This window comes from Hibiscus syriacus, unplaced genomic scaffold (genome assembly GCF_006381635.1).
Source record: "Hibiscus syriacus cultivar Baekdansim isolate YM2019G1 unplaced genomic scaffold, ASM638163v2 tig00110332_pilon, whole genome shotgun sequence".
Classification (NCBI taxonomy): domain Eukaryota; kingdom Viridiplantae; phylum Streptophyta; class Magnoliopsida; order Malvales; family Malvaceae; genus Hibiscus; species Hibiscus syriacus.
Genome location: NW_024062688.1, coordinates 1,477,715 through 1,503,942, shown reverse-complemented (window position 1 = coordinate 1,503,942; position 26,228 = coordinate 1,477,715). Strand labels below are relative to the sequence as shown.

The 26,228-nt window shown below is 31.8% G+C and overlaps 2 protein-coding genes across 2 annotated transcripts; both read right to left on the bottom strand.

The window, feature by feature from the left end:
- Nucleotides 1-14,918: 14,918 nt before the first annotated feature.
- Nucleotides 14,919-15,511, bottom strand: LOC120119271 (flowering-promoting factor 1-like protein 3). Its single transcript, XM_039139104.1, has one exon. It carries the CDS (start codon nt 15,504-15,506, stop codon nt 15,075-15,077), a length of 432 nt encoding a protein of 143 aa, XP_038995035.1. The 5' UTR covers nt 15,507-15,511; the 3' UTR covers nt 14,919-15,074.
- Nucleotides 15,512-20,335: 4,824 nt separating this feature from the next.
- LOC120119824 (60S ribosome subunit biogenesis protein NIP7 homolog) lies at nt 20,336-21,146 on the bottom strand. The gene has a single exon (XM_039139627.1). It carries the CDS (start codon nt 21,034-21,036, stop codon nt 20,455-20,457), a length of 582 nt encoding a protein of 193 aa, XP_038995558.1. The 5' UTR covers nt 21,037-21,146; the 3' UTR covers nt 20,336-20,454.
- Nucleotides 21,147-26,228: the final 5,082 nt, after the last annotated feature.

Genomic DNA, 26,228 nt, shown 5'->3' with positions numbered 1-26,228 from the left:
TCTCACTAGTTCAAGTATTTCCAAGCAAAACCATAAAAAAATACAGTACTTCTCAACCAGGTATGTCAAAAGATACAAACACCATCATATGAAAGAATATTGGATCCGACACCTGAGTCTAAAGGGTACACTTTCCCAGCAAGGGACTGGACTCGTTACAAGTACCATTTGTACATAAAACTTAAACCTTGTATTCTTCAACATGCATTCACTTTGTAGAGGACCATTTATTCCTATAATTATAGGGTATCCACCTACAATCACCCATATCACACACTGTTAAATTAGCAATACATCTAAAAGTTGTTTTGATAAAAAGAGAAGCATTATGCACATAAGTGTCGAAATGAATGGCACGACTATGGATAAGAATTAAAATATTTTTTTCATATGGAAATACAATCCCTCTTAAGTATTCTTGAACCACAGCTAATGATATAACATGAAAAAAGGTGGGAAAGGGGGATCGGCTGCAAACCATGCAAGCTTGAAAGATCTAGTGTGGCATCATGTCTCATGCTCTAGAACAACAATGCATCACCCATCTTAGGCTTCACTGCAAGACCCTGTTTACCATATTCGGACAATTCATTCCACCATGGCACAACACTAATATTTCCCTTGGCTGCAGGAAATATTATCTCACCCCCTTCTTCAACATCCGACCTGTACATCGGTAGCATAAATTTTGGTAAGAGGTAACAAATCCTTTTTTTTAATATAACAAGAAGTCTATGCAACACTTGATTAGGTGTGGAATGCATCATAAACATGAAGAGAGCCTGTGAATATACAAATACATAAGCATAGTAGCCATCCTCTGGTTACAAATTTCCAAAACACTTTTACACTTTCCCAAAGCAAAGAGAGCTCAAAGCAATAAGATGAAAGTAATGAACTAAGGTAAAAGGAAATTCTCACATGGTCATACTGTCGCATATCAACTATTGGATGCAGGTAGGCAACGTCTCGCATATATCTCTCTAGCCATAAAATATCGAAACCATAACCCTATTGTACCTCTATATCTATCTATCAGAGGTAGAAACTGATTGCCTCCTCTTGTCATACGTTCCAAGCACATGCATACAAACGGACCACAATCCCCTCTGGATATTGACGCTTGTTGTGGCGCTGTCTCGTCTCTCATCATTGTAACTTTTAACTTCTTCGGCTTCTCGTTTCCTAAATTACTCCAATAAGCAATCGCATCCAAGTATTTAGACAAAAGATCGATCCATCCCCTACAAATAATATATTTCAAATAAGACAATGGTATGTAATTCAGCATGCTGTCATATACTATCGTCTTCAGTGATGGGAGCTGAAGCTCGATGAGAAACCAATGACGACGTTCCATAACAGGGATAAACACCTGCAATATTAAATAAATAATACTTCAACTGCACATATCAAATAAATTTGATGAACACCTTTAAATGCAAAATTAAATACTAACCTTATCGACCTCCCACCACTCAGGATAAAGGATAGCTTTGACATTACCTAATGCATATGAAGCGTCTCTCTGATCCTACAAGTGAGCTGAGTGAAAAGACGAAGGCATAATAGTCTATCGCGTCTTTTTCAGTTTCTTCAATTTCCTTAAAATCAGAAGTCGTGTTACCCATGCATCAATATGATGTTTATAAAAAAATACATATATTAGTGAATTTAATAAATTAAAAAAAATACTCAAAATCAATATAAAAAGAATATAATACTTACCCCCATTCGAAATAGCCATTATCTTTAACCCCTAATAAAACACCCCACCAAGACCGCTCAAGAAACAAATGTGTATGGTCGATTTTGCATATATCGGTAAAGCACCCCTTCCTCTGCTCATGTAGATAAAAATCAACTGCGGTCTTAGCCCAAACGGTATTACCCTTAACCGTGTTCGATAGTGTGCATATCTCGTGGTGAGGAATGATACTGGCTGGTAACTGATACGAAAGCCATATTGGATCCAGCATACCGGGAATAATAGGGGGTTTACCAATATGTCTACATAGTATGAAATGTGGATCCTGAATGATGCGGGGTGGATCCTGAACGATGGGAAGTGGATCCTGAACGATGGGAGCGGCCTCTTGAACGATGAGAGGTGAATCCTGAACAATGGGATGTGGATCCTGAACAATGGTAGGTGGATCAGGCTTCTTCTTACGTAGTCTTGTAACTATTGGGGTGAAATGAGACGTAATGGAAGGTCTGCGACGTTTGATGTGTGAACCCCGTCGTGCAAGAAAAATGTTTGGCTCGGAATTATAGTGGTCATCATGTAACATATTATCATCGGACCTCTAAAAATAAATTATTACATAAATCAGTAAATAAATAAATAATGTCGAAAAAAGGTTATTTGCATTTTTAGTATAGTATTTCTTATAAAATTAAACAAACTTACCTCATCGCGTAGAATATGCACCTCATTCTGCAAGGATGAAAGAATCTCACGTAGAGCACCTACCTCGTCACGTAAAGCAGCTACCTCACCACGTAAAGCACCATTGTCATCACGTAAAGTAGTTATCTCACCACGTAAAGCGTCTACCTCATCACGTAAAGCATCGACCTCATCACGTAAAGCACCGACCTCATTACGTAAAGTACATAACTCATCCCATGGAGGTGGAGAACGGGGAGATAAATATCGTGGCATCTTTGTTGGTCGCCTATCATGAGGTGATGGTGGAGAAGAGACTCGATGATGTGATGGAATAGGTGATGGATCTTGGTGTCGAGATGTAGAATCGGCTCGATGAAGTGATGGATCTCAGTGTCGAAGTGGAGAATCGACTCAATGAGGTGATGGATCTTGGTGTCGAAGTGGAGAATCGACTCGTTGAAAAAGTGGGGGGTGCTCATCATCCGTCCCATAAAAAAATGCCTACTAGCTTACCACCAATCAGTGGCAACCTCAGCCTCTGTGGGTATCAATGTCTGCAATGGATAGTTTGCCTCCTAACAATATAAAAGCCCAAATAAAGTCAAACATCTACTAGTAATAAATTGTTTATATATGGTAGTATTTGTGTTTACTTACATCATCGACCGTCATATATGGTAGTATCTCATCCCAATCCAATTGTCGGATCCTCTTCCAAGTAATAGCCCTAGGAATATCATTTGAAATCTTGATGGCATAAGTACGCATGCTAGGAAATGCCTCAAATATCCAAATCTACAATATAATACACATACATTAATTTTTAGTAATTGTTAAATAATTAATTTTGGAAACAGTATATATTTCTTACCTTAAAGGCCCAAATAAAGCCTACCAAAGTGTATTTGGAACCATGCCTATACAAACTATGACGGTCTTCAAAGGCAGACGATAATTTTTCCAAGTAGCTTTCCATATATATGAACCCCACGAAAATATGTTTCATGCATCTAGGTCATCTACCAATAATATTAAATCTTTACAAATAGGTTGTCTGCCCTGTTTTGCTAAAAAGTCGGCATACAAAAGTAACAAAATGCATACTCGGACAACATCAAGGTCATCAATCCGAGTAAAACCATCTTTAAGAGGTAATCTTCTCAAATCGTCGACGTGTAAAGTGGCCATCACCTTTGTCAGGTCAGGAAAAACCCGAAATAACCATGATGGGGTGGCGATATGACTAGTGTACGGACCTAATTCATCATGTCGTCCGAAACGTAGACCAGTGACCAAGCAAAACTTCTCCCGCCCAAAACGAGTATACGCCGGTGGAAAATAAAACCATATTTCCTCATCGCCACGTAGTATCCCCTCTGGTAGATCGTTAGTCATGGTATGTAGAAACAAATAAGCTGTAACATCCGCATTACCGGGTTAGTGACCAAATTGTAAAGTTTCAGAATTTGGTGACTAAAGTAGGATAATTGAATAGTTCAATGACTTCTTGGAAATATGATGAAGGTTATTCAGTAATTATTAAAGGAAATAAAGGGTAAAATGGTCATTTGATCATTTTAAGAAAAAAAAAGGGAATTATATACACGTGGAGAGGGAGAGAATTCTCTAGAATTCTCTTCTCCTTTCTTCTTTTTCTTCACGTGGAAGCCAAGAGCAAAGGTAAGTTTGATTTAGCTTATGATTTCTTGAAAGTTTTAAGTTGGATTTGAGTCTTTGAGGGTTATATAAGCTTAAGGAAAGCTTATATCAGCTTAAAACACCAAAGAGATAGAATTAGAAAGGAATTTCTATTAAGGGTTTATAAATGAACTTTTGTTATAGAAAGGTTTTTGAAGTTCTAAAGTTGGATTTGACTTGTCATCAGCTTAATTAAGAAGGATTAAGTGTTAGAATTGGATTTAGAACATATAGAAAATTTGGTATGATTCTTGAATCTCATAAAGAAGATAGGATTTTGAGGTTAAAAGATGATTTACATGGATATAAGTTGGTTCAAGTTATAGTAGTTGAGTTTAATGTCAAAATAGGGGCTTAAAATAGAAGAATTAAGGGAAGAGTTGATGATTTACGTGCTAAAATGTCAGTTCTGGGCAATGTGCATCGATGCACATTCATTGTGCACCGATGCATCGATGATAAATACCAGAAATTGTTTAAGGTGCATCGATGCACATGCAGTGCATCGATGCATGAATTTAAATAGAAAACATCAAATAGGATTTATGCATCGATGCATAAGGAGTGCATCGATGCATCCCCATTAAATACAAGCATCGAATAGGATTTATGCATCGATGCATGGTGTAGTGCATCGATGCATACCTTCATTAAAAGATGAAATTGGCTTTTCTTTGAGACTAAGGAGTGATAGTTTCGAATATATCAATCAGTATACTGATAAGTATTAATGTATTATTATGTAGATATAGAATGAAAGCTTGTTCCGGAACAAACTAAGGATTAGGATTGATTCAAACAACGAGGCCCAGGTGAGTGCATATTCAATAGTATATGATGTGCGATGGGAATAAGACTTGCGATGAGTCTATTTCCTGAAGTGTTACACATGAATGCATGATTAAAGGCATGAATTGAATATGCATGTATGTATGCTTGATTATATGGATTGATCTGTTCTTTTATGTGTTAGGTGAGAAAGTATAAGTAATTACATAAGAAATGTTATGAATTATATGAGATATAAACTATGTGATCATAGTAAAATAATTATTATTATATGATAAGTGAAATAAGCTGGATAATATTGATCTATAGGATGAAGTGAGAATAGTACACTAACTAGGAGATTTGAACATAAATGATAAGATGAACATATAAGATAAGCTAGATGGGAAAGATTCATATGTTTAAATAAAACTATAACAAATGGGTTGTATGATAGAAATTTATGAAGTTATATGATAAGATTATAGGAGTTATATGAATTGAATTAAGTAAACATATTATATATATATATATATATAAAGAAATAATAGAAGTGAGATGTGTTTATAAGTCTGCCCTAGATGAATATGAATATGAATTATAAGAGTGCTATATGATTTATATTTGGATAAATCTTGAGAATATATTTATATAGATGAATATGAAATGAAATGAGTTATATGAATACATAATTATGTGATGAAATGGTGGATTACCTGAACATGTGAATATATATATATATATGTGTCTAAGAGAAGGCATAAGATTAAGATATAAGCAATGTGACTATAAGTATATATGTGTGCTCTAAGTGATATGACTTATAGGTATTTCTATTATAATGTTACATAATATGTTATGTATGTTAAATGAATTATGTGAGGGTATAAGAAATGATATGAAATATATATGTGAAAACAAGTATATGTTATGAGATAAGACCTATGACTATAAGCTACGTGAAAGTGTTCTAGGTGTTTCGATATATTATATGAAGTATATGATCTTATGTGAACAAGATATGATAAGTATGTTTACATGAATAAAGGTGATTGGGTGAGAAATGATAGAATTATATGAAAACATGACATATGTGACATGTGAATTATATGGAAATGATCTACGTGTAAGTGAACTACGTGACTATGTGATAATATGAAAAGAAGCTACGTGATACGTGATATGTGAAAGTGAATTACAAGTTTATGTGAATATCTGAAATGAAATAAATGATAACGCCCATGTTATGTGTCATGAGAGCTAGGGGTATAGTTGGTATGCCAAGAGTCGAGGGTCTACGCGGTCCTTCGGGATATATATATTCTTTGGAACATGTGTGAAGTCTGGTGAGACACATATATGATCCCTAGCATATGTATATGATTCTTAAGGAATTCTATGTGGTCCTTATGGACATCATTATATGGCACTACGGTGCAATTCTACACGGTCCTTCGGGATATATATATATTCTGTGGAACATGTGTGAAGTCTTGAAAGACACATACTTGATCCCTAGCATATGTATATGATTCTTAAGGAATTCTATGTGGTCCTTATGGACATTATTATATGGCACTACGGTGCAATTCTACGCGGCACTTCGGTGCAATTATACGAGCTGTGGTGACAGCATTAGTGCACAACCTCTATAGACTCACATATCGATAGTTCTCACATACGTACATGGGCTAATCCAGAGATATGAACAAATATAAGTTAGTGGTATGATAAATACTATAGGAATGATGTTGTGTGTGTATAGTGTTTGATTGAAAAAGTATGTGATTATATGATAAACTGTTAATGATGAATTATGTGTATGTATGTATTTACTGCAATTAATCTGATATGATTTTATACGATATGAAAAATGCATGGAATTGCTATAACATGATAGAACAGAACATGCATGTATCGATATATGTTTTAAAGTGCATTATAAGTTGTTATGCCTCACTAAGTCTTCGACTTAGCGTGTGATTGTTTCACACGTAGGTTTCGAGAAGAGTAAAGAGTGATGCGGAGCAAGACAGGTCAGTTTTCCTTACCAAAAGATCAGATCAGAAATATTTGACAAAGTATGTATTTGGTTATGTATAAAGTGTTGGCATGTAATAAGTCATTAAGTACGAGCACTCTGATAAAGTCTGTATTTTGTTTTAAATAAAGTTTTAAATTTCCCGGGATTTTTCTTAAGAGTCAAGGTTTGAAAAGTCAATGTGACACTTCGGACTCGTATCCGGGTCGGATACGGGTTGGGGGTGTTACATTTAATGGTATCAGAGCTATGGTTTAGCCGATTCTCGGCATAAACCGAAGTCCAAAGTGTCATAAAAGGTGTACATACCAACATAGATTGAAAAAAAAATTCTGATCTGATAGTGTAAGGAATATGTTGTCTTGCTAATAGAATAAGAATAATTTAATACAGTAGAAATCTGATCGTGATAATTTCGAAGTAAGTGAAAGGTGATATTCCTGATTGTGATAGCTATTCACCTACCCTGGCCAGGCAGGATGAAGAGCGGACACCTCAGGAAATGCCTAGTAAGATCAAAAGTTGATTTCAGAAAGCTGAAATCATATCTGAATAATGATAGAAAGTTTTCATCGTTTGGAATTGGAAAAACGATATAGAGTAGTTTTGCTATTATGTGGATAAGATAGAATATGGTGAACAGGTGTCACCATAAGAATGTTTAAAAGATCTAATGACGTGATGAGTACGTATAGAAGATCTCAAGGATAAGTGCATCAGTGACAAGCGTATAAGATGTATAAGTCAGAGCTTATGAGTTCAAAATGAAGGGATAACATTGTGTATAAGCCAGAGCATTTATATGATAAGGGTTTGAAGTTAAGACGGAAAAGTTAGCGTTGGCTAACAAGAATATGCGATGGGAATGCACTGGAATTATAAGATTATAAGATATTGTCAGGATATGATAACCAGATCTGCAATGGATCTGGATATAGTTGCATATTTGGATCATAGTAATGTGGTATAGTAAAGGAAAATGAAGTAAGAATTTGTGTATTTAAGTAAAGCTGAGGATTGATAAGAAGAGTTTGAGAATGTGTATATCGATGATCAGATTATAAGACACATGAAGTCAGAATGTTGAGTTTGAGCAAAAGAAATTTCAGGATGTATGAGAATAGAGGTGAAATTGATAAGTTGAGTAAGCGAATTTTAAGATAATTTCGATTTGAAAGGATGTATGTGTTTGGTTGATTAGGGTTTGTACCCTAGATTGAACATATGTTATTGACTAGCTGTCACAGTAAAGGTGCTAGAGTTATAAGATTGGAGGAAAGATAAAGTGGAATTAATTGATTAGGATGTGAATTTGAATATGGTTGTATATTCTGAGCAGATAGCTATGATGTAGAAATAGAGATAAGTATTTACATGGAACCTTCAGGAAGGAAAATACAAGTATAAGAAATGATAAAGAAATGAAAAGGATTGATTTAAAAGATCAGATACGATAAGTATGGAAGTACAGATGACAATTTTGATATAGAAATAAGACAAGTGTGCAAGGTGATGTGAAAAAGATTCTTTAAAGTGTAGGTTGAATCATATTTAAGAAGATTTAAGGTCGTATTCTTGGTTAAATGATGATGGAAAATGAATTTGGTTATTATAAAGTATTTAAAGATGAATTTATGATGTTAAGTGATGAAAATTGATGTTACCGTCTATGTGATTAGTGACCTTATATGAAATTTCAGAAATAGTCAAAGGAAAATGCATAAAGGAATGAGAGAGAAGCCATAAATGGATTAAAGTTACTAGTTATTGTTTATATGATAAGTGTCAGTACATGAATGTATAAAGGAAAAAGGCAACTGAAGAAATAAAGGAATGAGAGATTAAGTGAAAGAGGTAGTATGAGAACATTAGAAGATATGTTCTTATTGATATGTTCAGTGAAAATTCAAGGACGATTTTTTTTAAAAAGGAGGGGAGATTTGTAACATCCGCATTACCGGGTTAGTGACCAAATTGTAAAGTTTCAGAATTTGGTGACTAAAGTAGGATAATTGAATAGTTCAATGACTTCTTGGAAATATGATGAAGGTTATTCAGTAATTATTAAAGGAAATAAAGGGTAAAATGGTTATTTGATCATTTAAGAAAAAAAAAAGGAATTATATACACGTGGAGAGGGAGAGAATTCTCCAGAATTCTCTTCTCCTTTCTTCTTCTTCTTCACGTGGAAGCCAAGAGCAAAGGTAAGTTTGATTTAGCTTATGATTTCTTGAAAGTTTTAAGTTGGATTTGAGTCTTTGAAGGTTATATAAGCTTAAGGAAAGCTTATATCAGCTTAAAACATCAAAGAGATAGAATTAGAAAGGAATTTCTATTAAGGGTTTATAAATGAACTTTTGTTATAGAAAGGTTTTTGAAGTTCTAAAGTTGGATTTGACTTGTCATCAGCTTAATTAAGAAGGATTAAGTGTTAGAATTGGATTTAGAACATATAGAAAATTTGGTATGATTCTTGAATCTCATAAAGAAGATAGGATTTTGAGGTTAAAGATGATTTACATGGATATAAGTTGGTTCAAGTTATAGTAGTTGAGTTTAATGTCAAAATAGGGGCTTAAAATAGAAGAATTAAGGGAAGAGTTGATGATTTACGTGCTAAAATGTCAGTTCTGGGCAATGTGCATCGATGCACATTCATTGTGCACCGATGCATCGATGATAAATACCAGAAATTGTTTAAGGTGCATCGATGCACATGCAGTGCATCGATGCATGAATTTAAATAGAAAACATCGAATAGGATTTATGCATCGATGCATAAGGAGTGCATCGATGCATCCCCATTAAATACAAACATCGAATAGGATTTATGCATCGATGCATGGTGTAGTGCATCGATGCATACCTTCATTAAAATATGAAATTGGCTTTTCTTTTAGACTAAGGAGTGATAGTTTCGAATATATCAATCAGTATACTGATAAGTATTAATGTATTATTATGTAGATATAGAATGAAAGCTTGTTCCGGAACAAACTAAGGATTAGGATTGATTCAAACAACGAGGCCCAGGTGAGTGCATATTCAATAGTATATGATGTGCGATGGGAATAAGACTTGCGATGAGTCTATTTCCTGAAGTGTTACACATGAATGCATGATTAAAGGCATGAATTGAATATGTATGTATGTATGCTTGATTATATGGATTGATCTGTTCTTTTATGTGTTAGGTGAGAAAGTATAAGTAATTACATAAAGGTTATGAATTATATGAGATATAAACTATGTGATCATAGTAAAATAATTATTATTATATGATAAGTGAAATAAGCTGGATAATATTGATCTATAGGATGAAGTGAGAATAGTACACTAACTAGGAGATTTGAACATAAATGATAAGATGAACATATAAGATAAGCTATATGGGAAAGATTCATATGTTTAAATAAAACTATAACACATGGGTTGTATGATAGAAATTTATGAAGTTATATGATAAGATTATAGGAGTTATATGAAATTGAATTAAGTAAACAGATTAGATTATATATATATATATAAAGAAATAATAGAAGTGAGATGTGTTTATAAGTCTGCCCTAGATGAATATGAATATGAATTATAAGAGTGCTATATGATTTATATTAGGATAAATCTTGAGAATATATATTTATATAGATGGATATGAAATGAAATGAGTTATATGAATACATAATTATGTGATGAAATGGTGGATTACCTGAACATGTGAATATATATATATATGTCTAAGAGAATGCATAAGATTAAGATATAAGCAATGTGACTATAAGTATATGTGTGCTCTAAGTGATATGACTTATAGGTATTTCTATTATAATGTTACATAATATGTTATGTATGTTAAATGAATTATGTGAGGGTATAAGAAATGATATGAATATATATGTGAAAACAAGTATATGTTATGAGATAAGACCTATGACTATAAGCTACGTGAAAGTGTTCTAGGTGTTTCGATATATTATATGAAGTATATGATCTTATGTGAACAAGATATGATAAGTATGTTTACATGAATAAAGGTGATTGGGTGAGAAATGATAGAAATTATATGAAAACATGACATATGTGACATGTGAATTATATGGAAATGATCTACGTGTAAGTGAACTACGTGACTATGTGATAATATGAAAAGAAGCTACGTGATACGTGATATGTGAAAGTGAATTACAAGTTTATGTGAATATCTGAAATGAAATAAATGATAACGCCCATGTTATGTGTCATGAGAGCTAGGGTATAGTTGGCATGCCAAGAGTCGAGGGTCTACGCGGTCCTTCAGGATATATATATATTCTTTGGAACATGTGTGAAGTCTGGTGAGACACATATATGATCCCTAGCATATGTATATGATTCTTAAGGAATTCTATGTGGTCCTTATGGACATCATTATATGGCACTACGGTGCAATTCTACGCGGTCCTTCGGGATATATATATATTCTGTGGAACATGTGTGAAGTCTTGAAAGACACATACTTGATCCCTAGCATATGTATATGATTCTTAAGGAATTCTATGTGGTCCTTATGGACATTATTATATGGCACTACGGTGCAATTCTACGCGGCACTTCAGTGCAATTATACGAGCTGTGGTGACATCATTAGTGCACAACCTCTATAGACTCACATATCGATAGTTCTCACATACGTACATGGGCTAATCCGGAGATATGAACAAATATATGTTAGTGGTATGATAAATGCTATAGAAATGATATGATGTTGTGTGTGTATAGTGTTTGATTGAAAAAGTATGTGATTATATGATAAAATGTTAATGATGAATTATGTGTATGTATGTATTTACTGCAATTAATCTGATATGATTTTATACGATATGAAAAATGTATGGAATTGCTATAACATGATAGAACAGAACATGCATGTATCGATATATGTTTTAAAGTGCATTATAAGTTGTTATGCCTCACTAAGTCTTCGACTTAGCGTGTGATTGTTTCACACGTAGGTTTCGAGAAGAGTAAAGAGTGATGCGGAGCAAGACAGGTCAGTTTTCCTTACCAAAAGATCAGATCAGAAATATTTGACAAAGTATGTATTTGGTTATGTATAAAGTGTTGGCATGTAATAAGTCATTAAGTACGAGCACTCTGATAAAGTCTGTATTTTGTTTTAAATAAAGTTTTAAATTTCCCGGGATTTTTCTTAAGAGTCAAGGTTTGAAAAGTCAATGTGACACTTCGGACTCGTATCCGGGTCGGATACGGGTTGGGGGTGTTACATAAGCCAACAAAGCATCTCCACTTGGATGTTGTACTTTCAGTCTTGGCCCGAAACAAGTATTCTCAAACAAATTTCTTTGGACAGGTGTAAGTGTCGACGCAATTGTAGTGACTAGGCTTAATTTATTCCTTAAAAACAATGCAGCCGAAAAAAATTCCTAACAAAAATAATAAAAATACTAAGTTAAATATACTAATAATATATCAAAAACTACAAATTATACACAATAAACAAACATTATATTAAACAAGGAAAATATAGCCAAATATGTTTCAAACTAACTTGGTATTCACCCAAGTCATTTTCCTATAATAGTTCACAAAATGCATCAGATAACATTCCAGAAGTAAGCATAAGTATAAACAAAAATAACAACATATATGTTTAGTGTAGGTTCAAGGACAACATTTTAGAAGAATAGTTTATTCTGAAACTTAAATTCGCAACTCGAAAATGAAATTCGCAAGTCGAATTTTGAATTCGCAACTCGAATTTCATTTTCGAGTTGCGAATTTCATTTTCGAGTTGCGATTTTCGTGTTGCGAATTTAAGTTTCTTGAAATAAACTACTATTATTCTGTAAATTGAAGCTTGAATGAAGTGCATTACTTCAACAAAAAAAACAAAGACAAATACTAACTTCACAGAGTTAAAGACTAAACTGTTTAGCAGTATTGGCAGCAACCGAATGAATTTACTAAGCAATCTAAGTGAAATGGTTAATCTATATATTGAAATTACGAGTAAATTTAACATCAATTTAAATATGGAAAATGATTAATTATCTAATAATAATACAAAATTTTCAAAATAAAATAATTAAAAAAACTAACCCTCGGTCGTTGATTTTCCATTTGTGGCCGTGAATGGTTGTGAGAAGGTGGCCGTGAGAAATGGAGATGGAGGGTGGCTGTGAGAGTTGCGATTTAGGGGTTTAGGTTATGAGTTGCGATTTACGGGATATACTATTTACATTTGTGTTGCGAAATTAAAAGCTAATTTTTGAAATTTAAATTCGCCTTGCGAATTCGAAAATCGAGTTGCGAAAAAAAAATTCGTGTTGCGAAATTGTTAAATTCAAGTTGTGAATTTGTCTTTTGTGTGCGAATTCCAAATTATGTGTTGCGAATTCGGAAACCGTGTTGCGAAATTGGAGTTCATGTTGCGAATTCGTTGGTTATTTTTGCAAATCCAAAAAAAATTGGTTAAAATCGTTTATTATAAGTTATTTTCGGTCACCCAAGTTATTTTCTCTAAAATCTAATTAAATTAAAGGGCACGAATCAAGCAACATCGATTGTAAAGAAATTGTTGTTATTCTTTTCGAGGAATGCTAAGGGTGTGAGCGATCAATGTCAAATGGTTGAGAGTTATATTTAAACAGATAATACATTGTATGTGCTCTAGATTAATAAAAAAATAAATTTAAGGGTAAAATATACAATTAGTCCCCTAATTATAAGGTGTTGTTTTGCTGAGTTTCTTGACCATTAAAAGATAAAAAAATAGTCACCCAACTATTCATATGTTCAAAACTCATCATTTTCTGTTAAAAATGTGACCGTTGTCTGAGCTAAATATTAACATGTTGATTGAAATATGATAAAATTATATTTTAGTTATATCTATCGGTATCGCCGTTGCTTTCAAACAATGATTCAACGACATAATATTTCAAACATTGACTCGATGGCATAACGTAAACGGAGAGTCAATAAACAAAATATAACTTAAAACGGTTCTAAGATCATATTTTATCATATCCTAGTCAACATATCAATGTCTAACTTAGATGACCGCTATCTTTTAACGAAAAATGATAAATTTGGAACATATGAATAGTTGAATGACTATTTTATAATTTTTAATGGTTAGAAGACTTAACAAAATAATATCTTATAGTGAATAGATTATTTTATAATTTTTAATAGTTAAATAATTTAATAAAACGATATCTTATCTGTTTTTGTACTTAATCCTAAATTTAAAATACATCGTCGGTGAATTAAATCATTACATCTAGGTTTCAATCAATGAGAAATAATCCATATATCCTACAGAAGTTATACAATGTATACCACTCTGTCTACTTAAGGAAACAATATTTGATTTGTCCGATCACGTTTTCAATCTTTTAACCCCAAACACTTTGGATTGACATGTTTACTTCGGGGTTTACACGTAGCATTACCACGTTGCTGGTAAGCAATTGGACGCAAAGTGAATCTTTTCTCCTTTGTTTTCTTTCTGTCCTGTCCTGTCCTGTTTCTTTAACAGTCGTTTGCAGTCGGACACTTTCTTAATCACATTTCCTCAAATTCACTACCGTAACTATTACTTAAAGCTTTCAGTTTCAAACCCAAGGTTACTTTAATTCAATATCATGCATGACAATGATAGATTATCAATTTTATGTTAGGTTTTATGATAAAATAAATAAATTATTAATTAAAAATATAAATAAAATATTTAAAATATATGTTAATTTCAAATTTGTAATAAGACTATTATCCCACGCACAGTTTTCGGACCATCCCTTCTCTCATGTCAGGTTCCATGTTGGACACTGGATCAACTCCACTGTGTGAGAACGTCCTAAAATCCAAATTTTCGTAAATATAGAATTTATAATACTTCTCGAACATAAACAATAAAACAAATATAAAATATATTTAATATTTAACCACACCAGGAGACGTAGATTTTCATTCAAAATCACAAGAGTAAGTTACAGAAAGGATGACGAGTTACGTATCAAGCAAAAACGTTCTGCCTTAACCCTAATCCCATATGTATATTTTACAAAGAAATACCAAAATCGAAAAATAAATCCATCATCACATACCCAAATGCAAAGAAAGAAGAAGAAATCAAGATGGATACGAGCTTGCTTATTAGTTCTGCATAAGTTACATATCCCTAACTTCAAATACATTTCGATTTTTGACGACGATATCATACATGTGAATCGACTTGAACTTGTTGAAATCTTTAGGGAGAGAGATCAAATGCACGGTGGATCTTTTGTGGAACTGGAGGAGATCAGGATCATCGTAGTATCTTTCCCATCCGAGAGACCATAGCTTACGCTCTAGTACTGCGTAGGAAGTGATCACTTCGTTGGAAGGAGTGTGCACAAGCACTTTGCTGCGGGTGCTGCAACCTTGTCGGCTCCGGTCCAATGACTCAACCCCTGGGTTCTCTACCAAGCGAACCACGCCGTTCTTGAAAACCCAAACACCGGACATTTTTTTGTCTAAGAAGAAAACTTGCAAGTAGTGGACGGAGCCAAAGAGAAGATTATAGTAGCCTAAAGCAAAGCTCTTGGAGATGGGGTACATGGGTTGATGGGATTGTAGGGTATATATAGGGTGGTTTGAGGGATGGAATAGGGATGTTTAGGCACAGGTAGGTAGCCCCCAAGTGGAATGTGAAAAAGTTCGATATAGATTTAAATTGCAGCCGACATAGATTATCATGATCAAATACAATAAATATTTACAGTAAAAATAAATCACGAAGTAAGAATCATAATATCATATTACAATCGAATAATCTGAATTGAAGTTAGTAAAGATACAAGTTGTACAAACTATGTGGGGCATAAGAGAATTGGAAGGAATCAGATTTCTTTTTTGCAAGTCTTTTAAATAAACCCAAAATGGGAATCTATGTCTTTGTTTTTGTAGAGAAATATAATTGGGATTGTGTGAGACTAGTTCTAGAGAAACCTAAACGAAAATGACTTGACATAAGCATATGTATTACATATTAAACAAGTGTGTAATAATATAAAACTGTATTTGTGGGCGTAACCATACACATGACTACGTATCATGGAGTTAAATGCTATAGATATTCGATTTGGAATAAAATATCCATTGGTTTTAATATGCCACGTGAATAAATGCCAAGTAAATTTTGAAATATATTCCTTAAACTATGGTGCATGTTCAATTATATATATATATTAGGATGATTATTGACAATTCATTCATTCTGATTTAGGTGCAGAGTCATGATCGGTAATCCTGTAATTGTAAAATAGAATATGATAAACAATGGTATTAGAATGAGAGATTTTTTTTTAAAAAAAAAAGAGAGAGAGAGAGAAGTCACATGTTCAATTATACATGAGATTTATATATGGGCTTTTAATGTTGTTGTGTATTGTGTAGCCTCAAATAGCTGATCTTGACAACACATTTTAAGAGATATTTTTTTTTAAAATTTCAAAATAATTGAAGTCCTAAATTACATTTTTCAATAGACTATAACTTTGACTATAAACCAACTAAGTTGATCTCCGTGGTTAAAGGGAGTATTGTTTTTTCTAGGGTTACGAGTTCGAGCATCTATGTCTACAGAGTGTATGTGCCTTGTTAATAGCTAAGAAAGATTTTGAACAAATATCACCTTATAATTATTCCAAAAATATAATCATGATCTAAAGCCATATTTGGAATATAGAAAATTTCTACAAAGGGAAAGTGAGTGTGTGAATGGTTTTTTGTGAGGATTATAAGGGAATGAAATGGGACCAAAACAAAAAAAGATTCTCAATTGTACGAGTGGCTGGGAAATGGGAGAAGTTATTTTGCAGTGAACTTCACCATTGTGGGGTTTTCTAACTTTGGCCTAACTTCTTCTTTTTTTCCTTAATATTTCCACAAGCATCATTTATAGAGGCTTTCGAGTTGAATTTAATTACTAAATTTTAAAAAGATCCAACTAAAAAGCTAAATGGGTGAACTCATTAAGTAAATTCAATAGTTAAATGAAGTATTGTTCTCCCTAAAAGTCTTGGATTCAAATAGTTACATTGTGTGTGCATTGTCAATGACTAAGAAAAATTCTGATCAGATAATACGTTGTAATCATCCTAGACTATTAAAAAAAATTGTGTTAGTATATTCGTTTGAATTATAAGTTTGGTCCATTGAATTGAATGATTTAATCAAAAATAAATATTAAATAAGAGTTAAATTGGATTAAATGTTAAAATCTCATTCTATAAAATATTTTTAAGTAAAATAAAAAGTAAATTTAAATTTTCATCTTAGCTCAGTTGACGTCATATTATTGTAATACAATTGAGAAGTTGTAAATTTAAACTTGTTTAAATATGTAACTATTCTTATAATTTGATCTTGTAAGGCCAATAGTAATGTATATACACAAAATTAAAAATATAATTATGAAATAATCATGATAATGATGTGTGAAAATTGTATATGATTACATCCAGTTAAATTTCAAGGTAAAGTATTTAAATGATCAGTTAATTATGAGGTTGGTATCGATACAACTATCATATTTTTAGTTGTGGCAATATAACGACATAAATATTTAAGTGATTTCAATATAATCACTTGCCATTAAAAACAGATGGTGTAGCTAATGTGGACATCTGACTCATCGTTAGTCAACAATAATCACGTCAACTATGCATTTTATTTTTAACAGTGAGTGGCTACATTGAAACCACTCAAATAATTATGTGATCTTATTACAATTAAAAGTAAGGTAGTCATATCGACACTAACACCATAATATTTACTAATAATATTTGAGTAAAATTAAAATTAAAAATAAATCAGTGGCGGATATTTTGGAAAAGTAGTTAAAATTAGCTTAATGTGTTTAGGAAAAAAGAAAAAAAAATACAATTTTTGCATATCCATTATTTTTAAGAAAAGAAAATTAAAATTTTGGACCCACATTCTTAAATTTTTGGATCCGCCACTGAAATAAATAAATATATTTTAAAATATTTTAATAGAACAATATCATCTGATTTACTAATAATATTATATATTATTAGTGGACTAAATATTTTATTAGTAAATGATAATAATGGACCGTCTCTAACGTAGATGAACTTATTCTCCACAAACATATATGTTAAAACGAATGAAGAGATATAAACTCATTGGGTCCATAAAAGTTTTGGAGTATATTTCAATGGGGAATTGTGCGGATATCAATTGGAACTTTTTTTAGAGTATTTAGAGAAAGGAATTTTTGGTATAATCTCTATAATTAATTGTTAGGAATATAATTAAAAACAAAAGTTTAAATCAAGAATACTTTGCTTATCTATATACAATCTAGTGCTCGAATTATGCCCAACTTTGATTAAAATAATATAGAATTAGACTATTCACATTGATTTTCAGAATAAGGTACTAAAGACATTTGGAACATAGGATCAATTCCTAATTCATATATATATATTTGTTGATAAGAATAAATATGCCACGTTGTTAATAGGTGATTTATCCCTTCTAATTTAAACAAGAAATCGCGATTAATGGTAAAATGACCGATGGTTAGTTTCAAGGTCTTATATTTTCATAAGGAGGTAAATGAGTGGTTAGTAAAAAGAAAAAATTTACTGTGAAAGATTTTATAGTGACTTTCAATGTTCATATTAAATGTAAGATTACTAACTATTCATGAACTGGCAAGGTAGATGGACTCAAATTGATGTGGCTAGTTGTCAATCAATTGTGATTTGACAAATTATGTGAAACTTGTCAAAATTCATAATAAAGAGTCGTGACTTCCCGAGAAAGATGCAAGACTTTAGACTCCGAAGACCCTATGTACAAAGATGTTTTGCCAAAAAGTCCAAATAAAGGGTCATGCCTTCCCAAAAGAGATGCAAGACTCTGAAGACTCAATGTCTAAAAATGTTCTGTCAAGGCCTAAATTGCGAAGATATTTTTTTTTTGGAAGTATGGTAAACGAAAATGACACAAAAATATTTATAAAAATTTTATGCGCGCATATATATATAGGATTATTATTTTCTTTTCAAAAGACATGTTTGATAAAATGTTAAAATACCAATTCTATTTCAGGACAATATATTCCATAATTTATTGAACGTGAGTGAATTAAATGCATCATATATTAATAATTAACAAAAGAAAAGAATTTGTAAAAGTCAGATTATAAGTAAACCATTCCATGAAATGACAGAATCAAATAAAAAGAATTCATAGAAATGACAACCTACATTAATGTGCATGCATATGAAGCAATATTGCGCTTCTTTTGCATCTTTTAGGCGTGGAATATTGTGAATATATATTACTTTTGTGTTAAACATATGAACCAGAGCATGAACATGTCGAATAGAACCGGTAATTGCGGACATGGCACAGATACATGAACACGCCGAAAGTTATACAAACACACATGCACAAGACACCTTTCAACAAGATTATGATACGAAAAAGTACATCAACAAAATACGAATGCACGAATTCGCGAGTCTACTATCAAAGAGGTCCATTGGAACACTTCTAAACATTCAACATTTGAGTATAGAGATAGATGAACCCGGTAAACCTAATCTTAACAAGATCATGTCAAATAATGGTAGTATTCACATGGACTAAACTGAAAAACAAAGATAAAGACATCATCTGGTGTAAGATTTCTGATGCGGAAGCCAAAAGACAACCAATTATTCGCACAATTACAGTTTCCAATCTTGGCTAATGGTTTTCATATGTTTGAAGCAATAAGAAAACTATACTACCACCAAGCTGAAACTTAAACAAAGTTATGAAAATCCAAAGTCAAATCTTTCATAGTTTCACAGAAGATAATATTAGATATGACATGAACATAGGAACATGACAAGATATATTGAAACACCTCAAACATGATTATAATACGAGAAAATACACAAACAAAACAAGAATACACGAATCACTGAGTCTATCATCGAAGAAATCTATCAGCAACCAATCCATTCGAAAACTGCTACACAGATTGGACTTAGGGACAAATTAACCCAATAAAAGTAATCTTAACAAACCAAAACCTCTAGGAAGATTTCATCTGAAATAATTATGCCCTGAAGATTTATATAGACAATTGAAAAGCAAAAATCAAAACATAGTCTTGTGATGATGGCCAAACAATGAATTTGACTTATTCCCATGGTATTTATATGTTTCAGGCAAGAAGAAACCAGCTTACCAAGCAGAATGTTAAACAATGTTATGAAAATCCAAATTCGAATCTTTCATATTTCACCTAAGATAAATCAACAGACAAATTGCAACGATAATGATAAAAAAAAGAACTTACATTTCTATCACTCATAAATTTAGACTAATACACAAGCTTATGCCAAATGGATGGTAACATAAGAAGCAGCAAATATTTAAAATAAGAAAAAAAAACAGAGTATAAGTTGAACCAAGCTCCCAAAGGTACAGTAAAATCCAACCTCAAAACCCAAAACCGATTAGCATCGAAATACCCAATTCACTCTTCAAGTAGCTGCTCACTTTGATTCTCCATCCTCAAATACTCGCCAATATCAGCCTGGTGAAGCACAACAATGGCATTAGGATCCAATTTCCTACAATCTTGAGTACTCTTAGCAGCAATCCCAAACCCCAAAGGCAAATCCGACATGGAAAAAACAACGACCCCATCACCAGGCGCAATGCTCTCGGTTATCCTTCCTAAGCCACCTTTCAAAACATGATTAGCGTAGAGAAACGACATCTCCGAGGTGGGTTTCAGCCAAACTTTGTGCTTGGCGTTGGCGGCCAGCAGGTTTAGACACTCGATGGTCAAATGGAAGCTGCCACCGTGTGTGAACCTGCCTATGCAGGTTCCGATGGACGCAAGCTTGGGTCTGGCGACGTTGGTGGCCCGCTTCACCAGCGAGTCGCTGATGTAGTAGACCTTGTTCTTGTGGAGGCGGAAGCAGTAGCGGCCGGGGTCTTTGTCCGGGCCCTCGTGAGATGGGTTTTCGACTATATTCTTCAGGTTGTTGCCGGTGAATTTGAACAGCTTTTCGAACACCACGGTGGTTTCTTTCTCGTCTAAGGGTCTCATCTTGTTGTTGTCTTGGAGATTTGCAGAGGTTTTTTTTTTTGTATTTGTTGACTAGGGTTTTAGAGTACGGGATTTGTGTGTTTCAGCTTATAATCTCGTGTATGCACCTAACAGGCATAATGAAATGGACCTAATACCTTGTTCCGCAGCAAAACCAAAATTCTAACCATTTTCTTATTTGGATTTAGTTCATACTCTTCAATTTTATAATTTTAAGTCATGTCTATATAAAGTCATTAATCTTATTAAAAAATTCAAAATATTTAAATTATAATAAAAATTTATAATTATAATTGTTAACTAAATATATAATTTTAACATTTTTCTATAGCATTAATACTAGTCATTTTAGATTATGTGAGGACCATTCATGGAAAATGTTAAAAATCTAAAAAAAATACTCAAATGATAAATAGATACAAGTAAGTATGACTACATTGACAAACAAACCATAAAAGAATATTGATTAAGCTATTGAAAAACCATAGAGCACCGTAAATCAAAACTAAATCTCATGAGAAACTGTTCACGAAGGTAGCGTATTCAAATTCAATGCGATGGTCCATAGTAAGAAAGATTAACATGACTACAAATAAGCGTCATCTTGTTCAGTTGTGATATCGTCAAATCTAATTTTAAGAAAATATAAAATAAAAAGAACAACCAAACAATCGAGAAAAAAATAAAAAAAAACATGCCACAAAGACAAGTAAAAATATACCACAAAAATAAAAAAATATGCTAAAAATGAAATAATTCTTATTAAAAAAAGTGGACCAACGATTTAGAACTAACATCAAAATTAATATCATCAACAACTAAATAGAATAAAAGAAAAAAAAAACCCAACTTTTAAAAAATCACACAAACCAAGGAAAAGCGACTAGGGTACATTACCATTGAAATTTTACATGAAAAGTATAGGAATTAAAGATAACTGAATTAAATGTTGAAATATAAATTATAATATTTTAATATAATAAATATATGTAAAATATATTTTTAGATTTAATTAAATATCTTAAAAATAATCTAAAATAGAAAAAACCTTGAAATGAATTTAACCAAAAATTTTCAAAATCTTCTATAATCGTCTTTACACCTGATTTTTCTCTCTCTAGATTTTAAGGTCAAAACGATCAATCCTTCTTGTTGCAGTCGTCTTTCAGGTAGGCCCGAAATTAGGCTTCGACTTGAATGAAATGGTTTGAGTCGCCACCGATCATTTTAAAAACAATATTTAGGCTGATCGGATACCATCTTACCTGATATGCATCTACCAAAGATGTGTCGGATTCGGGATTCGGTTACAATCAAGGAATGATTAACATCCTTGAATTGTCATTTCGGTACTAATTAATTTCTATTTATGTTTAATTAAGAAAATTGAAAGTTAAATTAAAAGGTAACCATTGATCCAGACTACTTACCTTTAATAAATTTAAAACGCACCCTTAAAAAGTCATGAAAGGTGTTAGATGTAATAAAGTGTATAATCAAATTAAGATAAAAATGAAAAAAATATGAAAATACTAATTGTAAAACTAAATGTAAACAATTATTACAAGAAAGTAAGATAAAAATGTAGAAACCCTAAGAAAATGGCTAAATAAATAAAATAATAAAATAAAATGATGAAAAGTAGTAAAATAGATAAAATAAAGATAAAAATAAAAATAAGACAAAATAAAATAAATATAAACAAAAAAAGAATTAAATAAAACAAAGGAAAAAAAGGTAATGAAATTAAATAGAAAAACAAAAATAAAAAAAATAAGAATAAGAATAAAAACAATATATATAATGTAGCATTAGATAAATAAAATAGAAGAAATAAATATATAATTAAATATTAGGAAGGAAAATAAAACAGAAACCATCAAAAGGTAAAATAAAAATAAAATATACATATAAATATTAAAATTAAAATAAATAAATAAAATAAAGGAAGAAAAAATATATATAATAATAATAATAATAAAGAAAATAATATATAAAATATAAAAATAAAACTTAAAACGCGAAGGGACTAAATCGGAAGATTAATAACTTGGGGGTACAATTTAAAAGCAAATTGGAGTAAAAAAATGAATTTAAGGATCCAAAAAGATGCTTAGAAAACCCGAGGGATTAAAAATGTAATTTACCCTTTTTTTCTCAAAAACACGCGGGTGCGTGATCTGTGGGTCAGTCCGACGGGTTGGTATAAATGCCAAAATTAAAACATAATTTCTCATTCCCTCATTTTCAAAACTGATCAAGCCTCCCTCCCTTCATTTTCTCTCATTTGTTCTTAGTAAATGAAGAACAGTCGCCGTATGGGTTCATAGGAACCTAGATTCCAGCCACCGTCGCCTCAACGACTACCGTTCATCGGCGGCAAAAAATATTTTTTGTTTTTCTGAAAGTATTTGAAACCCTCTTTTCAAAAATCCAATTTACTTTTGCAAAACGGCCTCGAGGAGGGCTAGATCTGAGAGAGACCTCTCGAATGCCCTCATCTCTGGTCATCAACTTATCACCCTTATTGGGGTTTTCAGGGTTAAAAACAAAAAGAGAAAAATAGACCGACTCTCATGCAAGTAAAGAGGCCCGAAAAAGGTAGGATTTTTACCTTTAATTTATCTTCGAATTCGTAAAAAATGCTTCGATCTTTTATGTACTTCTATCGTATGTTTCTTATGTAATTTTTGAGTGTCTTTTGTGTGTTCCTTTTACATTTATTTATAGTGCTTATAAAACCCTATTTTTGGGAGTTTGATTCCGAGTGAAACACTCGGTTGCTGTTTGTTTTTTTTGTTGGTGTTGGTGTCGTGAGGAACTCCCGAAATCTCGGTTGCGTGGGGCGTGAGGAGTTATCGGCGGCGCTTGAGGAGAGAAGGGAGAAGGTAGGGTTTCAAACCCTAGCTGATTTGGGTCGCCTTGAGACCGGTTCGGGTCGCAGCTCGGGACGCGAGTTACTGGTTCGGGCTGCTTCACTGGATCCGGGTCGCATCTGGACTGCTGCATTTGGACTTGGCGTGTAATGGATCAACACATTTGTAATGGCTTTGGGCCTGTAAAAAGAAAATGTATTATTTTAAGTGAAATATATATATATATATATATATATATATATATATATATATATATATATAATATGTATTTGGACGAAAATTAGTGTACACACTTCTCAAAACATTTAATTCTTACAATTTAAGTAAGAAAAAGGATTGATTCCTTTTCACGATAAATCAATCCATTGAATGACAACAATCGTATTTCTTAAAAAAATTGACATCTTTTATTAAAAAATATCGATCTTTCATGTTATAAATGTTATAAATTTATTTATTTATATTTCTATTTGAGCGTGTGTTGTTAAGGTTTTAGGGAACAAATCTTAAGATTATACATTATCCTCAAAGGTAAGCATATTTAGTAGATTTGAGAAAATTCTTAGCATATATAGGTAAGATAGTATATGTAGACTTGATTTAGAAGTTGAATCACCCTAAATCATTGCACATATTATTTATATTGTTATATAGTTTCTATAAATATTTTTAAAAAAAGTCAATTCACTCACTATTAACATTATTCAGTTGATCTATCGAACTAAAAATTGGTATCAAAGTAAATCTCTGTCGACGGTTAAAAAAAATTAAAAAGGTCCTTGGAGAGCTCTATTAATATATATATATGAACCTTGAAAATGACTTTCACATTCGATTATATTTCATTGAAGATTCTCAATCGATCAACAAAAATTTATATTTCAGGGGGAAAACTATGTTTATAAGAAGAATAGAATATAGTTTTTCATTCAATCTTGTGATCTTGGTGCTAAGGAAATCATCATGAAGGATATGTAAATTGGACATAAGAGTTTTATGAATCCAACATTCATAAAAATTAATTTATCTTTCATAAACATATAACAGAATTAGACATATTCATCACTTTTTTGACGCTTTTTTAGTAGAAATAAAATTCAATATCTACATTATATATAATTATATACATTATTCTGACTCAAGATTTAATTTTTACCAACATTGACTACAATAAAAGAGTATTCTTAGTGCTTAACTAAAATTGTTGAAGTGTTTTTTGGGTGAGGGTTTATTTTCGTAAATATTGATAATTCTGTTGTTAAAAAGTTAACAACGTTAAAAATAATGCCGTTTTAAAAAATCACAAATAAAACATCATTTTGCATCTATATAATAGCTCATTTTTACGTCGTTAACTATTTAATGTTCGAGTGACCAAAAAACTCAATATATTAAGTTCAATGAGAAAATTGAAAAGAGAGTGAAATAGGAGAGAGAGAAAGTAAAGTTCATTTACCAAATTTATGATTTACCCTTTTTAATATAAGAAAGTGACCAAAATGGAATTTAAACCCAAACTTATTAGAGAATTATGGAGCACATAAACCACTTAAGCAACTCTAATAATTTAACCTTAGTATCGTTTATAGTTTTAATTATTTGCTTGAAAATTAAATTTACAATGACTAAGTCACTCGATATATAATAAAATGAGTAATTTACTGTTAATATTTCAAAAGTTACAAAACAACCCGGATGAAATTTAATCTAAACCTATCAACCAACCCAAAATGGCGAATAACTAAAAATGATTGATTTTAGTTTAAATAATTATTAGTTTTAAAATCCAACATTCATAAAATTAATTCGTTAATTGAATAAACAAAGAATCAAAATAGACATGTTTATCTAATTTTTTAAATATTTTTTAGTCGAGATAAAATTTGATGTCTACATTATGTACATGCATTATTTAGACTCATGGTTTAATTTTTTTTAAATCATTTTTTATTATTTACGGAGAAATATGCTTATACTCATTATAGACATATGTAATACAAATATTGAATATATTAAGAATCAGTTTAAACTTAATACATTAATATTAAATAAAAAAGTGGAAAAACCCTAGCCGCTTTCTTCTTCCTCTTTTTTTTATTCTTTATAACCTGTGTCAATTTTATTAATTAATCCAATTTTCTTCTTCTTAATTTTGTTTAACAGGCGGCAGGCGACGAACACTGATTTTGATACTGATCGTCGCCCGCCGGTTATTTTTTTTCTTTTTCTTTTTTTAGTTTTTTAATAAGAATAATTATGTCTTTGTGACATGTTTCTCTGCCTTTATGACACATTTTTCTCTGTCTTTTGGTAACT